This window comes from Meles meles, chromosome 9 (assembly GCF_922984935.1).
Source record: "Meles meles chromosome 9, mMelMel3.1 paternal haplotype, whole genome shotgun sequence".
NCBI lineage: Eukaryota > Metazoa > Chordata > Mammalia > Carnivora > Mustelidae > Meles > Meles meles.
Genome location: NC_060074.1, coordinates 46,522,221 through 46,538,661, shown reverse-complemented (window position 1 = coordinate 46,538,661; position 16,441 = coordinate 46,522,221). Strand labels below are relative to the sequence as shown.

General features: G+C 54.9%; 1 protein-coding gene across 1 annotated transcript in view; it reads left to right on the top strand.

The window, feature by feature from the left end:
* The window catches only part of NDUFA10 (NADH:ubiquinone oxidoreductase subunit A10), a 52,752-nt gene extending 36,670 nt beyond the window's left edge, over positions 1–16,082 (top strand). The window contains exon 10 of the mRNA XM_046018767.1: positions 15,698–16,082. Within this exon, the coding sequence (XP_045874723.1) occupies positions 15,698–15,766 (69 nt within the window). The 3' untranslated portion in view covers positions 15,767–16,082. The remainder of the gene's footprint in view (positions 1–15,697) is intronic.
* Positions 16,083–16,441: the final 359 nt, after the last annotated feature.

The window sequence follows — 16,441 nt, the reverse complement described above, 5'->3', positions numbered from 1 at the left end:
GCCCCCTTCTCCCTGACAGCAGCTTTGCCTTCCGGCTCCAGGCAGCTCTTTTCATGTCCCCAGGGCCGCTGAGGCTTCAGCTCGCCACTCTGGTTTTCACCCTGTTCTTCATTTCTAACCTTTTTGATTTCTTGCAGAGCTCAGCAATGCATTTAAAAGCATTTCTAGATGTTTTATATCAAGAGCTCTTTCAGGGCTCTGGGGCTGTTGTTTGGCTGGAAACAGAAAGCCGCTGTGGTGTTCTCCATGCTCTGCAAGCTGATTTGGTGCTGGGTAGCTGCACTAGAGAGGGTCTGAGTTGGAAGCTCTGTCTCTCTAGGCTCAACAGGTGTTTGCTTGATGAGCCCCTGGGACAGAGAATTCATTAAATCCCCGACCCTCAAGGCAAGAAGGGAAAGCTGGCTGATGGAAGACTTTCTGTCTCCTGTTAGCATCAGAGAGTCCTGTCCAGAGGCCATATTCAGACGTTGTGTGGGCAGTAAGTTATTTCCAGGAGTGACAGTCTACCCTGAACACTTGCTGGTAAGCTTAACACTGCTGCCACCCCACAGAACTGTCACCTCCCCATTTTGCATTTACTCCCCTGTCTCTTGGCAAGTCTGTTGTTACAGGCACTGTTGTCAGCATCGGGGCCACAATTGGGGACTAAAACAGTGTCGTTCTCAAGGAGCTTGCATCCTGGTTGGGGAAGGAGGGACAGGCAATAAGCTTACATGTAACAGGGCATCGAAGTGGGATGGGGCAGGAATAAGGTGGTCTCGGGTGGAGGTGTGCTGCAGAGAGGGGTGACTGAGCCGCACCTGTGGGCAGGGCTTCGGAGGTGGAGGCAGGCTGGGCCCACCGTGGTGAAATGGGGGTGTGGAGGTGTAGGCAGGGCTGGAGGTAAACGTGGAACCTAGCGGAGCATGATTGGGGGTGGGGGCTGTAGGCAGTTCTGTGAAGCCTGGGGTGACATTTTCTGAGACTATAAGCCAGTGCGCTGTTTTGAGAGTGATCGGGTCTGAATTATGTGCAGAGATTATGTGCTTGCCATGTTGGGTTCTAGGGTGAGGGCAGAGAAGCGGGGGTGTTTGGGGAGTCTTGGTGAGAGACGGGGGGGACATGGCTGTGACTCCCAGGGTGAGCTATGTTCCGTTACCCAAGAGGCCCTGTTTGCAATGATAGCCTTGCCCTTTCCCAGGAGTCGGATCTGTTCATATGTGTCAGGTTTACAATAGCTAAATAAGCTATCGTGGAAGGGTTCCAACAGGGGGTGCTTGAGGGAGGGACGCAGCCGCGGGGGTGGGTGTGCTGTTTGTCTCCCTACTTTCCTTCTAACCCTGCAGTGGGTGCGGTGCTGGGAGCAAGTACAGGTGTGCTAGGACCTGTCCCCTATGGTGGCTGGATCATGGGGGGTGAGCTGAGCTGATGGGTCACAGGGTTTGTGAGAGCAGAAGCTATCTGTCAGAATGGTGGCTTTGTTCATGGGGCCACAGGCACACTTAGTCGTGGACACCTGTTACCCTGATGCCCACTGAATTCGCTGATGAACTGGATGAACCCAGAAAGGGTGGCTCATTGGAGCCCTTTCCAGGGGACAGCCTGTCACCCCGGACACCTGTCTGCCCTGTTTGCACACTGGAGTGGTGCTGTGGTTCAACCTGTGTGTTGGCCACATCCTCCTCATCAGGGGCACTTGTGGCAGTGGCTGTCCCATGCTCCCAAGAGCATGAGGACTGCTGGGAACACAGGTTGCCCCCCCCCCCCCGCCAACCTTTTACAGCTGGTCCCTCACTGGGAGGATTGCAGCCCGGGCCTCCTTGTCAGACTCAGTTTTCATGACACTTAAGTAGATTCTGCGACAGTAGATTCTGTGACAGTGACAGGTGCCATTGGCAGAGCTGTGAACCAACCCTGACCCATTCCATGCAGGGGGCTTGGCGGGGAGCAGAAGTGCCCTGGTCACAGAGGACCTGCCTCTTCCTCCCCCAGATATTGTGCTGGCCTGGGGCCTGGGAAGGTGGGATGGTGGGCGGGCAGCTGCCACCCTGCCACCCCCGCCACTGCTCCCCACCTCCACTGCTCCTCCCTCCACCGCTGCTCTCCCCTCCTTCCTGCCCCCACTCCCTGCCCCCACTACCCCCCAACCAACCCCTCCACCCCACCCTCACATGCACCCCACCCCACCCCCCGCCCCATCACTGCTACCAGCAGGGCAGGGCAGGCTGCTGGACCTCAGGAGAGTTTGGATAGAATGGTAGAAGTAGGCTTTCCCATATTTTTTGGCATTTTTTTTTTTAAGATTTATTTATTTGACAGATAGAGATTACAAGTAGGCAGAGAGGCAGGCAGAGAGAGAGGAGGAAGCAGGCTCCCCGCTAAGCAGAGAGCCCGATGCGGGGCTCGATCCCAGGACCCTGGGATCATGACCTGAGCTGAAGGCAGAGGCTTTAACCCACTGAGCCACCCAGGCGCCCCTATTTTTTGGCATGTTTTATTTCGAAAGGCTAAGACAGACTCAGTCTGTTGCTGGGCTAAGGAGCGAGAGCATGTAGGGAGGGAGGGAGACGGCGTAGGGCAGCCAGAGGCTGCGGAGGCGCAGAAGGGATCCCGGCTTGCAGGCAAGTATGGCTGCTCCTGGAGGACTCAGAGGACTCGGAGGACTTGGACAGTCTTCCCACAGAGCCCACCCCGCTTCTGCGGGAGGAGCCACCCTGAGGGAGAGCAGAGCCCTGCTCCATAGGACCCAGGCAGACATGGCCGCTGGAGGGCCGACTGGCCAGCGAGAGAAGCTACCTGTGAGGAGGTGTGGGGCTTAGCATGCTCAGGTCAGTGCGGGGCACGCATACCAGCCTGTACATGGGCTGCTGCCTCAAAAGCCTCGTGTTCCTGAGTTAACCTCACTGGAGCCCCTTCCAGCCCCTGGCTCAGAGGGTAGATTGTAGCTGTTAGACTTCCTGCATTTATATTTGCATAAGAGAAAGGCTTTTGTGTGTAGCATGGTGTCCACAGGCACTCTGATGGCTAACGAGTCTGGGGGCAGGGGAAGAGGTTCCCAGAAGAGGTCTTGACAGGTTACACTCTGCAGCTACGGAATGTCCCTGGTGTCACATTTGCATGGTGGTGGTGTGTCTCTGTGGATCCTGTTGCCTGCGTGGCTTCACACAGGCTTTTTGGAAGCCAGTCAGTAGGGATGATGGGAGGGCAGTGCTCACATACACACAGTGGGCAATGTGGGCCGTGGAGGTGAGCCCTCATGGACTCTGGACCCCTGCCTCTTAGCTGGCCTGCCTCAGTATGTCCGGAGGGTCAGCTTGAAGGAAAGCCGGCTGTGGTGGCCCAAAGCCAGGGACCCCACTGCTGTGTCCGGCTGCCTGGCTTGGGTCCCCCAGCTGGAGCCTCGCTGCCCGCCTAAGCTGAGGGACACCCTTGGGGTAAAGATTCCACGTCCTCCCGTGGCTGGGTAGGCTCCATGGCACCAGGGCCCAAGTCTGGGTGGCATGCATACAGGTCACGGGGTTCAACTGGCTCATTTTGCTTCCTGCGACATTGTGATTTTTACTTCTGCTTGTCCTTGTAGGATCTGAGCTATCATTTGTACTGGGGCACAGCAGTCCTATACCCCAGAAGTGGCCCGTGTCTTGGGAGCCAGTGGGCTAAGGGTTCGGCTCTGTGTTTCCTTTTTGCTCTGATGGCCTGGAGTCAGGGGCCCAGTTTCAGGCTCTGCATCAAGGATGGAGTTTGTTACTGCAGAATTGCCTGTTCCTGGGAGCTGTCCTGTGCCAGTGTTAGCTGGTGCCCTTTCACTGCACAGCCCACACAGACACCATGCAGAGGATGCAGGGACACACCCGGTCCCTGTGCCCTGCAGGCTCGCTGACCGCTGGGCACCACACTTGTGATCATAGCACACAGTGTAGTTCCTGGGCTCATGGTGGGGCTTCAAGTGTCAGGTGTCAAGAATCTCAAGATTATAAGGATGATGGTTTGCCAAGTAGACAAGCCCCCCCCCCCATTTTGGGGGAGAAGGAGCAGCTTTGTGAAGGCTAGAGGCAGTGTGGTGGGTCATGTATTATGTGAAAGAAAAGAAAGAGGTAGAAAGGACTTTTATCAGTTCAAAATTTAAGGTGATCTGTGGGCTTTATTTGCAATTACTCATTGACTACAAGAAGCTCTCTGCTGTGAATTTCAGAGCTAGGGAGACAGTGGGGCTCGGAGGTTGGTTAGCTCAGGGCAGCTCCCCAATGTGGGAAGATGTGGAGGACAGAAGTTCAGGGTGATGGTTCGGAAGATGCTGTTCAGCCGGCGAATGCATTCTGGTGGCGAGTGGCAGGTACGCAGCACGGGCCAGATTCTTGGAGGGCCTTGATGCCCTCATGCTTGTTGGCAGTAAGGAGAGGACTTCTGGAGGGCTGGCTAGGATGAAGGTGGGGTGTTATGAGACAAGGGGACCTGGGGCAGGGGTAAGAGTAGAGAAGCCAGCCTGACCAGGAAACCATGCACGAGGACAACTAATTTTGAGTAGCTGCTTTCGGCCGCTAGCTGTTGTCTGGGAGGGCGGGTGGTTACTCCTCCCAAGTGTGAATGGGCCGCCAGGTGCAGAGAGGCTGTCTGAGCCGGAGGCTGGAAGGTTCCTTGCAGGGCACAGACCGAGCTTCGTCCCATCACAGTCCCTGTACAAAGCAGGCTAGGGGAGTGCTGGGGAGGATGCCATGCTCAACTGGGCTCGGGGTCCCCGGGGTGGGGTGGGGGGGTGTCGTGAGCATTTCCTGGTTGGCTGTGTTGGTGACCTAGGGGTGCAGACTAGTGAAGACAGACCTTTTGAGAACAGAAAGTCACTAAGATTCCATATGAATAGGAATTTTAAATTTTGGTTTTGTGTTGTTGATCCTGTGACCCAGGTGTTAGTTCAGCTCTCTCATTGCTCTGGCTGGAGTCAGGGTGGTTTTCCAGCACCCATCCCATCATACTCCAGGTGACTGCCTGAGCAGTCTCAGGTTTCTCCTGAAGTGATGTTTGCAGAGGGACACCAGTGTCTGGAGTCTGAGTTTATTTATCCATACGTTTCCCGTTCACTCGGCCCCCATTCTGTCGTTGGCACAGACCTGTGAACACTCACGTGAGTGCCAATGTGTGCATACCAGGCTACTAATTTTTTAAAGTCATTTTTCAAACCCTGTGCTGGGTTACTTCTTATTTCTGTGCAGTCCTTCCTTGGGGCAGACAAGCTGTGAATTGGTTTCCGCTTTACTGGTTCGGTGTCTTTTCAATTTAGGGAGGCCAGATGCTATTAAGATATGGAGCTCCCTCCACAAATCTGATCATGTCCGAGACAGTTGCCAGGACGACAGAGTCTTCTGCTTTCTCTCCTGCTATTTTTATTTCTTTACTATCTCAAGTTGGTTTTGTCTCTGTCCCAAGTTAGCATTTTCTAGAAGAGTGGTGCTTTGTCGCTGGACTATGTCAACACCGTGCAGTCTTGCCTCCACGGGGCTTTCTTGGGTAAGGCCACACTCGCAGTAATGGGAGAGCCTTCGAGTCATTGGCCTCAGCGAGCTGACAGAGAATGCTTCCTAGACTCCACTCGACACTCAGGCCTCACACTTAGCTTGGTACCTGTTTTTTTTGTGTTAAACTGCAGATTCTCTATTTAGAAATTGTTCGGCCGAGTGTGAGTGAGTGCATGGTGTCTGCGATTGCCCCTTGCTCGCGGGCTGGAGGACACTCTAACGTGGCTGCTTGCTGAGCATGGAGCTGACACTCCTTGTCGGTCCACATGCCCTGTCACTTAGGTTCCTGCGTGTGGAAGATGACCTGCATCCCTGGGGCAGGGCAGTTTGTGTCAGACATGGACTTCTCACCCGGTGCTTCAGGTTGAGTGTGATTGCAGATGACCACGTGCTGTCTGGGCTCTGCTGGCACCGGGTCACAGGGTGACGTCCTCGAATACAGCCTGGCAGACCACAGGTGCCCGGATGTCATCGTGTATGTCCTCTGTTCTGCTGTTGGAGAATTTCTAACAAGAATATTGTTTTCAGGTCTTTAAACAGGGGCTTGAGTCAGAGCTTTCCCACTCCCAGCTAACATGACTCATGCAAAGTGCATGGTGCTGTGATACTTAGGGCAGTGGGTTTGGCAGCTAAATACGGATGGGTTTGTAACAGGCTATGGTGTTTGTGCTAAAAATAGAAGACACTTATTCTTAAAAAGATGGCTTCTGAAAATTGTCTTTGGTAAAACAAGGTTTTAGGGGGTTGATTTCAGAGTTTTTAGACTGGATTTATGCTTAGCAATAATGAAAAATTGGGGACATTGTCTTTCAAAGAAGTCACTTTACTAAATAATTTCTACAACCTTCTTTAAAATTAATAAAACATTTTTATTCTTGGAGCTCATTAGCATTTATATGTAATAATTGATAACAAGAGTTGGACATTGGAATCCCCAAGTCACTGCAGACTTCCTTAGCCATTTGAGCTCCTCAGAGTGTCTGGAAAACGCAGAGTCCATCATACCTGTTACAGCCCACTTCCCACCCCAGGCAGGGCTTCATCTGATCCTTTTTAAAAAATTCCCCTTTTGGGGGCGCCTGGGTGGCTCAGTGGGTTAAAGCCTCTGCCTTCAGCTCAGGTCATGATCCCAGGGTCCTGGGATCGAGCCCCGCATGGGGCTCTCTGCTCAGCAGGGAGCCTGCTTCCCTTCCTCTCTCTCTGTCTGCCTCTCTGCCTACCTGTGATCTCTGTCTGTCAAATAAATAAATAAAATCTTTAAAAAAAAAATTCCCCTTTTTACAGTCCCACAACGAAGGACCTGGTGCCAGAATTAACACATCTAGTTTAGCTCTCCAGAAGGACTCAGCTGAGGAGCTGTGAGCATCTGTGAGTGCCCCTGACATGCCTGCTTGGAGCCAGAAGTTTCCCAACAGGACTTTGCAGTAAACCTGAAAGGGGGTGGAGAAACCCTGAGAGCCCACCCCCAGGCCAAAGTAGATGGGGGCTAGGTACTGATGCACGCCCGGCACAGCTAGAAACCGGAGCAGCAGAGCTCCACCCATACCGACTGGAGGGCGAACAGAACCTGGAGGGAAGGAATGGAGTTCAGTAAAAACGAAGGCAGCACGTGGATGAGACAGACAAAGCTGTTGCATCATTTCCCAAAGTTAGCGCATGCTAGGAGTTGCGGTTTAACTTAACAGATTCTTACACAGGGTCGTGGAAGATATTCCTGGACTTGAGACTTGAGGGTCCAGCCTGCCACCTGCAGTCAGGTGGCTCGAGCAGGTTGCTTGATGCCTTTCTGAGGAGAGACAGCACCCACCTGCCTCTCATGGTATTGGAGCATGTGAGGCAGTGCTGGTTTTAGAATTCAGTGACTGCCTGCTCACATCAAGCAGGCAAGTGACTGCCCTGGACACCAAGAGGAGAGACGGGGGAAGAGAGGACACAGTCACCCTGTGTGCATCAGGATGCTCCTGGAGGAAGGGGCAGGGCTGGGCAGGAAGAGATAGCTGGTCTCCTGCTTGTTCAGGGAGGGCCACTTGGGAATGCCTGAGAACCCAACACTCACCGGATTGGGAGGTGCCTGTGCCAGAGCTAGGGCTGGCTTCCTCCTGGGGGCCTCCTGCCACCCTGTCCTGGAGCCCCTGGAACGCTCCTCCCAGAGGTGTGATTCTTCACAAGGCAGCGGTTTTTGCCACACCTCTCCAGGAGAGGTGGTTCTTGAGGACTGCGCTAAACTGGTGAGCAGGGCTGTGAGAGCCGGAGGCCTTCTTGGCCAGAACCAGAGCATGGGCCCCCAGGGGGCCCTGCGGGAGCAAGTGACTCACCACTGCCCTTTGGCCTTGGGAGAGGGGCTGGGTAGAAGTGAGGTCTCCTCGAGGGGGGACACTTCAGTCCTGTAGCAAGTGAGGTTCAGAGTTTGTATCTTACTTTTCTGTTTTCCTGGCTTCTTTTAGCTTGGTCAACCATCTTCCTCTTCTGTTTTATTTCTTCTGCTGACTCATCAACTACACCGTCTGGTTTCATGTTCATGAACACTCCGGGCTGTTCTAGTGCATGTCTGTCCCTCACCAGCATCTGCGCACACGCGGCTGGTCAAATCCTGCCAGCCCACGCATAGCAAGCTGACTTCTGTCCAGCTCCACTGGCCTCTGCCATGGTCAGTTATCTTTAGAAGAAGCTGTTCTCATGACCTTTCACCCTGGCTACTAGCTACGCTGTCCATTGTGCTCTGTGTAGGCCCAGGCCTCTGTGTGACACCTCTCCATAGCCCCAGTCTCCTCCTGCCTTCACTGTTCCCACCACCCAGGTCTGTTGGCAATGAGTCATTAGCTCTTGCTTGAAAAAGTCACCCACACTTGAGTTTCATTTTTGTAGATGGCGGCACTCGGCACAGACTTACACGTTGGCCGCTTGTTTCCTCTGACACCCCGACACCGCCCCTGGATCCCTGGCCACACGGCTTCTGTGGATAAGTGTGAAGTCCCGCGGTGTGCCATCCCATGCCTGAGGGACCTGTTCTCTCTGGCTGCTTCTAAGACCCTCTTTTCATCTCTTTATCACTACTTCCCGCCACCCGGTGACCATGTGCTTCCGGGTGATTTTCTTTGTGCTTATCCTGCCTGGGGTTCATGGAGCATCTTGGGTATGAGCAGTCCATTGTTTCCATATCATTTGTAACACGTTTAGTCATGATTTCTCTGGATGTTTCTTATTCTCTTCTGGGGACTCTCGACAGTTCATGACCCGTAGGTCGCTGAAGCTCTGTCCAGTTGTTTTTGGCCTTTTTCTCAGTGCCTCATCTTGGATAGTTTCTGTTGTCCTGTCTGCAAGTTCACAGGGGTTTTCTCATGTTTACATAATATTCTGTTAATTCCATTGTGCTAGTTTGGGTTCTCCAAGGAGCAGCAGCCAAGATAGGATCAGGTAGATATTGATGAGACTTTTGGGGAAACACCTGTGAAGAGTCAAGGGGAGAGAAGATGTAAAGTGCAGGGAAGCCCTTAGTCCTTGGTGCCATGTGGTACCTGGGACAGGAGAGGGAGGGAGGCGTATCAACAATGCGGGTGGATCTGGCCGGGCTGATAGGGTGGCCTGGGGCCAGCAGTACCTGTCAACAGAGTCCCCTGTCCTGAAGAAATAGGAGGGCGTAGAGCCTCTGCCACTCCTGGCCAGGCTGAGTGGGCACCTTCTGTGGGGACATGGCCCAGTGTGACCGGGGTGGTAGACAACAGACAGCACCTGACACTCTGGGCACATTGGAGCAGCACACCCAACCAGTGGAATTTTATTTCAGATATCCTTTTTTTTTTTTAACCTAGAAGTTTATTTGTTTCTTTTTATGTTTTCTGGTTTTCTCATTACTTTCACTTCTCAATTCCCTGAGCATACTGAGCTGTTTCAGTGGTCATCTTTTCTAATTTCCCATCTTTGTTACCTCTGAGTTGCCTTGATCTCTTCTCCCCTGGATACGGGTTACATCTTCACTTTCCAGGGCTAGAAACTTCCACAGTCGCCATCCATTGTGAGGTCTCTGCTTATGAGTCCTTGATCTTGTTTTATCCCTTGAGGAGCGTTTGAATGTGTACCCAGCAGGCAGTTGACACACTTGCAAATCAGCTTAAGCTTCTGGGGTTTGATGTCTTAGCTTTGTGGTCAGTCTGGAGCAGCCTGGCTCATAGGGGAGGGTTAGCCTGGTAGCCAGGTGTGTGGTGAGCCCCGGGTGCTGGGAGCTCAGTCCCTCAGCCCCAGGAGAGCACCCGGCAGCCCCCAGGAGTGCCCTTCCCCCGGGGGGCCTCTGCCCACCTCTGGGAGTGTCACCCCACACAAGCAGGGACATGCGCAGCCACAAACCAGGTCCATCCCTGTCAGTATGTCATACCTCCTTTTCTGCCCACGGCCCTCCCCTCTAGCTCTCCACCTGCAGATGCTAGCCAGCCCGACCTGTGTGTCCGGTGTCCAGATGGTGGGGGAAGCTGTGGCCATCAGGAGGCGTGGGTTGGTCTGGTGTTCTCACAAGGTCCATCCTGAGCAGCAGAGCTGCGGCCAGGGCTGTGGGGGTCCAGGTGGGCTGTGGTCACTGTGGCTGCTCCCATGGGCCGTGCCTTGCACTGTCTGGTTGCTGCCTGGCCTGCTGCCGTAGCTGTTTCCTCCTCTCTGCCTACCAGGTCCTGTCTGTTCCCGAAGCCTCAGATCCCATGGGTCAAACCCGGTTCCTCCATCCTCAGGCACCTCCATTCTCTGACGAGCTGTACATGTTCTGTGTATTTCATGAGGTTAGAGAAAATGGGATTTATTCATGCCACTCAGGACACTGGGACACAGTGTGCTTTACATGCAGAAGGAATTGAGTTTTTTTCCCAGGAGAATGAGTGAATATAGGTAACTACCCTCAGCTGGGTTCTGAGGGAAGCGGCTGGGAGAGGTCTCCCTATGCGACCTCTGACCTCATCAGCCACCTCTTGGCACAAATCCCAGCCTGGCTTGTGGCATTTCACGACAGGCGGCTTTCCCTGGAGTCAGATTCACCCACAGTCCCACTCTGTGGCGTCACCTTGCAAACAAAACGTACCTGTCTCGGCCACCTCTGAAGCCTCCCCTCGAGCTACCCAGCTCCCTCGTCCCCCGATCCCATCATCACCTTGTTCACTTTCTCTTAGGGCAGTGGGCAGCAGTTTTTTTGAGACGAGCCGGAGCAGTTGAGCTCTGTAGGGCCCGCCCCCGCTGTCCCCGGGACTCGTTTCTGCCACGGGACTTAGCGCCCACGAACCTTGTTTCTACAGGACAGTCATCAGCCGGGTTTGGCCTGCAGGCCATAGTTTGCCGCTCCTGCACAAGGCTGTTAATTCACATGGGGACATGGGAGCCCTGACTCCCCCGCAGGGTGTGAGCAGAGCGTCGTCATCTGGACCAGAGTCTTGTGCACATTAAGCGAGAACCCGTTCTGGTTGCTTGTGTCAGCATCTGTTTATTTTTTCCTGCAGTAAGCAGTTCCACGTGGAGACTTTCACATCAAGCACAGAAGTCCGGAAGGGCATGTCGAAGGGTCATTTCTCACCAGGAACGCTCCACAGAGCAGGGGCTGGCCACCCGGGGGGTGATAGGCCCAGGGGCCGGAGGGGCTGGCGGCCTTGTAGCGGGGGTGGCCTCTGAGCCTGAGGACGTGGGCTTGGAGTCTAGCTCCGTGGACAAGCTCCTGAGTCTTTCTTTTAGGGAAAAAGATAAAATAGCAGTGTGTGTGCCAGAAAATACAGAATGTATGAAGAGTGTGCAGTTAGCACTGACTAACCTTCCTTGCCCCCTGCTCCTGGGCCCCTGAGAAGCAGCCCTGCAAGAAGTTTGTTCTGCACATACCGTCCCAGGTAGTGTGCCAGCAGAGTGTGTGTGTGTGTGTGTGTGTGTGTGTGTGTGTGTGTGGCTGGGGGTTGCCCAGGAGACTGTCCTGTGCTCCTTACCAGGAGGGTCAGCCCATTATGTTTCCCACTGTTGTAAATGTTAGTTGCAATTAGGCATGACCTTTGACACAAAGATTTTATGCAGTTTAAGTGATCTGGGGAAACTGGGAATGATTTTGCGAAGTCTTTGGTGCCCTGACTACATCTGTCCTGTGCCCATCAGGATGGTTCCGGTGGGAGGAGATCTGGGTCTGGGGAGGAAGCTGTGGGGCTGTATGCCTCCCCCACAGCTCGCACAGGGCGAGCCCTTGTGGGGAAGAGCCACGGCCTCTTTGGGCGGCCTCCCAGCCCAGACGGCTAGGCTCACAGGGGCATGGGGACCACTCAACGTGGAGAGCCCCAGCAAGCCCCAACATGGGCCAGCTCTCCAGCATTTCAGGCACAGGGCAGCCTGGGCGCCCCCCTGGAAGAGGAGGGCTTTAAGTCTGTGCCTTTGTGGTTTGCAGGGTTTTTCTCTTTAGTAAACTCACTCTTTGACTTTTAATGGAAAATGGGGAAGGTGGGAAGACAGGCTCCTGCAAGCATTAGACTGCGCACCATGCCACCAATCCAGATGTCTGGCACATGCGACATGGTCCTTGGGTGCTGTGCGCTGTGGGAGTTCAGATAGGGAGCACTGATGGGCGAGACAGCCTTGGTCATCTTGCTTCCTCCCTTGCCCTGTGTCCCTGCAGCCACACCAGGCCACTTCAGTGTGTGCACCCCTCCTCCTCCTCTCCCTCCTCCCCTGTCCTACCTCCTGCCCCTTCCCTGCTTCCCTCTGTCTCTGAACATTTCATGAGTAACAGTTCATGTCACATCTTCACAGAGTTTTTGAATGAAATCATGCAGGTAGTGAAGAGGGGCCCATCCACTAGTCAGAATTTCTGCAGAAATATTTTCTTGTGTAAGGAACACATTAAGATTAGGAGTAAGTTCGGCTGGGGGAACCAAACAGAAGATCTAGAATACCTGTGACTTGGTTAAGCCCAGTGGCTGTGTCTGCTGCACAAGGCCGGAGATTTGTGCTTTGGGAGGCGCTCGGCAGCTCTGTCCCACGGAGTTCGCCCTGCTGATGCCCTGTTCCCCACGAGGGCTGGCTCCTCTCTCCGTGGATGGGCTGGCACCCATGTTCCAGGAAGCAGGTGGAAGGAAGGGAGAAGTGGAGGAGGCGCAGGCTGGGCTGACAGCCCTTTCCCCAGGTGCGCACCTGCAGGCGGGTGTGTGGTCAGGGATGGCCAGGCCCAGGCTCGCATGTCGGTGTCGGTCCCCGAGCTATGCTCCCTGCACGACACATGCTCTTCTCAGGACACTGCAGGTGTTTTCTCACGGGACAGGTGTGAACTGGGTTTTGGTAGTTTGCATGTTTTTTTAAATGAGCAGATGCAGATAGGAAGAAATGGAAAAGAAAAAGCTTATTTTGCATCCCCTCAGTGTGGAATATTCCAAGCGGAAACCCTCCCCAGGGTCCCCGTTGGCTTAAATGTGCTGGAAAGGGACCCCAAGGCTCCAGAGATCAGAGGGCAGGGGACCGCTGCCCCGAGCAGTCCAGGGGCAGGTTTTTGAGCCGTGCGTCACCGCCGATGGTCTGCCAGCTGTTATTTGCTCTGGGCCTTAAAATCCGGTGTGCGAGGACGTAAGCAGAGCCGCATGCTGCCACACACCAGCCCTTCCTTATGGGGCTGCCAGCGCTCAGGGACACCGTGCCTTCAGAGCCCTGGGGACACTGCTGACAGAGTGGCTCGCCAGAGGCATGGGGGACATTTGAGCGCCTTCCCGAGCTCTTTCCCTGACCAGTCAGCTCTCTGTTCCCTGGACACAGTGCTGGGGTTGGTCCTCCAGGAAGAGAAGTCCTGTTCTGGTGGGCCCACTGTTGGGCCACTGCAAAGTCACACTTCTCTTTTCCTGCTGGGACTGTTGTGCCTTCGTGGCCCTTTGCTGGGTGTTCCCAGATGTGGGCCCTGGCGGGGGGCCAGCCCAGGGCCTCTGGCCTGCCCTCTTCACCCTGTTCTCAGCCGGTCAGCTGGTGTCTCCTAAGGCCAGGGCCCCCATCAGTGTGCCCCCTGGTATGCACAGACACGCCCCAGCATCTTCCTCACCAAGGCAGAGCATTCCTGTGTGTGTCCTGGGGAACCATTCTCCTGTGTGGTCTTGTGGCTCCAGAGGTCAGGAAGAGGAGGTGAGGATGCGGGTCGGCTATGTTCCTTGTGGACGCTCCAGGGGAGGCTCTGTTTCTGCCTGCTTCCAGCTTCTGGAGATGCTGGCACCCTGTGGCTCGTGGCCCCTTTACTTGGCCTCTGCTTCCGTGGTCTCCCCTCCTCCTCTGGTCTGACCTTCTCGTCCCCTGTGCCAACCCCGGGTGTGCGTGGACAATCCGGCTGAGCTGCAGAAACCCCTGTGCTGTGTGAGGTCTCGCAGGCACAGGATCTGGGGGTTGGGGCATTGTTTTGCCTGACACCATCCCCCGCCTTGGCGCGGGGACTCTGCCACACCCCTCTGCACACGCGGACACGCACTATTTGTCGTCGTTGTCGTCAGTCCCAGCGCTGCCCCGTCCCCGCCCAGACCACCTTTGTGCACAGGTTAGTGTTTCCTGACCTCTTCTCTGCGCTCTTCCCCAGGCATCCTCATCAGGTGGTGTCTCCTCCGCCCCAGCTGCTGGGCGATGGCCGCATACCCACAGGTCCCCAGCACAGCCTGTCTCTGCAGCCTCAGACCCAACTTTCCCACTGCCCCTCACCTCCACGCAGTGTCCATGGCTGGGGTAGTCGTTTACCTTCCCTGCAGCCAGCACCTGCCCTCCCCCATTCCTCTGTCATGCAGAGCTTCCCGAGCCCTGAGGAAGCCAGACAGGGTTGTTAATCCCTGCACGCCGCTGCTCTGGCCCTGCACCCACCTTATGTCCAAGCACTCGTGGGAATTGAAGAGCAGAATACGTGATGTGTTCTTAATGCTCACCGTGTCCCGTAGCCTGTGCGGCTGCCTGGGTGCTGGCCTCCCCCAGAGTGTCTCCCTCTTCACCGGCAACTGCATACTCACACCCCGCCCAGGCTCCCCTGTGGTACTCCTGTGGCCTGTGGGAGTGTGATACCCTCTCCCTTGCCAGTTTTTTCCTGAGACTCTGGACTCCTGGGAAGCTGGGTCTTGCCTTTTGTTTTCCTTTCAGATTCCCCGAATGCTCTTGGCACGTGGGTGGCTCTGTTAATGGGGTATCCCAGGCCTGAAAAGCAGAGCCAGCCTGTGCTGGTCTCCTGCTTGAAATGCATGGGCTCAGCGCTCCTGCCTGTCCTCCCAGCAATCCCTGGCAATGCAAGCACCCCTGCAGACTGCAGAACCCCTGCAAACCCGTGTGACCCGCATGGGCGACAGCATGGGAGCAGGGCCTCAGAGCACACCTGCCGTCAGCTCTGTTTGGCTCGGCGGTGGCCTTTGGAGCCCCCATCGGTGGCTTCCCTTGCTGTGGCTGAGGTTGGATGCCTGGTGCTGATGATGAGGAAGGGGAAACTGATTTATTTTTTCAAATACTTTAATACTTAAGGGCAAAATGAAGGTTTTTGTATATAGTATGTACAAATCCGTTTATCCACATTGACTTGTAAATACAAGAAAGTAAATTCAATGTTTTGTTCCCACATACGTAACTTGGCAGGCCTAGTGTGCTCCAGTGTTTCCCTGGCCAGGTGTGACTCCGTTGCAGGCCCACCCTGTGCTGTGGGGCACTGCCTTCCACAGCCACCTGGAGCCCACAGCCCCTGGCTCTCACTGCAGACTCCTTTGCCCAAGGGAGTGGGCTTGTGGCCACGTGGTGTGGTCTCTCTGGATACCATGAGGGCTGGCAGGAGACCTTTGCCCTCCCAGTCTCATTGCTGCCCCGACAGACAGCCCTCCTGCGTCTAGTCCAGTCTGCTTCCTCCCCCTGCTCCCGGGAGCTCCCACTAAGGTGGGGCCTGGTATTCGACACCCCCCTTTGTCCACTTCCCTAACCCACCCTGTAGATGGCAAAGGGTGGAGGGCCCGTGGTAAGCTCACCTGAGTGTTCTTGAGACTGTTGTTCCAGCCAGAGCGCCGGCCAAAGCAGTGCCCTCTGGAGGTGTGAGTGGGTTGTTTGAATGACCACCCTCAGAGCCTGAGAACAGACATGCTGCTTCCCAGGCCAGAGGCCACCCCCGGTGCCTGCATGCTGTGGATGCACGGAGGCTGACGGGGCTCTGTTCCCATGGAGCGGCTGCAGTGAACTGGGGTTCGTGGGCCTGTGAACCCTTGTGACTGTGGTCTTCTCTCCCACAGCTGCCGGGCCGCAGGTACTGCCCTGGGTACAACGCGGACGTGGGTGACAAGTGGATCTGGCTGAAGTGATGGGTCATCCTCCACGCTCTACACTGCGACAACGAAGAGGTTTCCAGTCTGACCTGCTCCTATGGACTCCATGTGGCTTTAGAGTGTGTGTGTGGGGCGGAGGGGGTAGCAAGTGGTGGGTAGTAAATGACCTGAAAATGTCACCATGGGAGAAATGGCCCAGCCAGGAGCAGGCTTCCCTGAGGAGTGTCTGGGCGCGGGATGGGCCTCTTGCTTTAGGAGGTTTCGCGGCCTGCTGGCTCTGTTGGGCAATGATCCATAGTTATCACAGGGAAGAAAAATCTGCTATTAAAGACCAGACATCAGTAGAATTTCATTTCGTTATGGTTGTGTTCTGTGTCGTGCTGAGTTGGTACTTGGTTTCTTCAGACTTCCAGAAATAAAGCCGATTCCATGGCGTTTCCCTCCATCATCCGTCCACACCGCACCTGCCACATGTGTGCACACGTGTTTACTCACGCATCACTGACCGTGTGCTGTGATGGGTCTGGTTTATTGAGACGGAGGCCAGGACTCAGAGGGTATCTGTACGGAGAGGGAGAATCACATTTCCTTACATAAAAAGCAAAAAGAAAACTTGCCAGCTCGTTGAGCGTTTCAGTGGCCTGCCCTGTTGAATGGGAGAGCTCTCCCCCAGAGCTGCGTCCCCCGGCCACGTGCAGACCCCTGGACTCC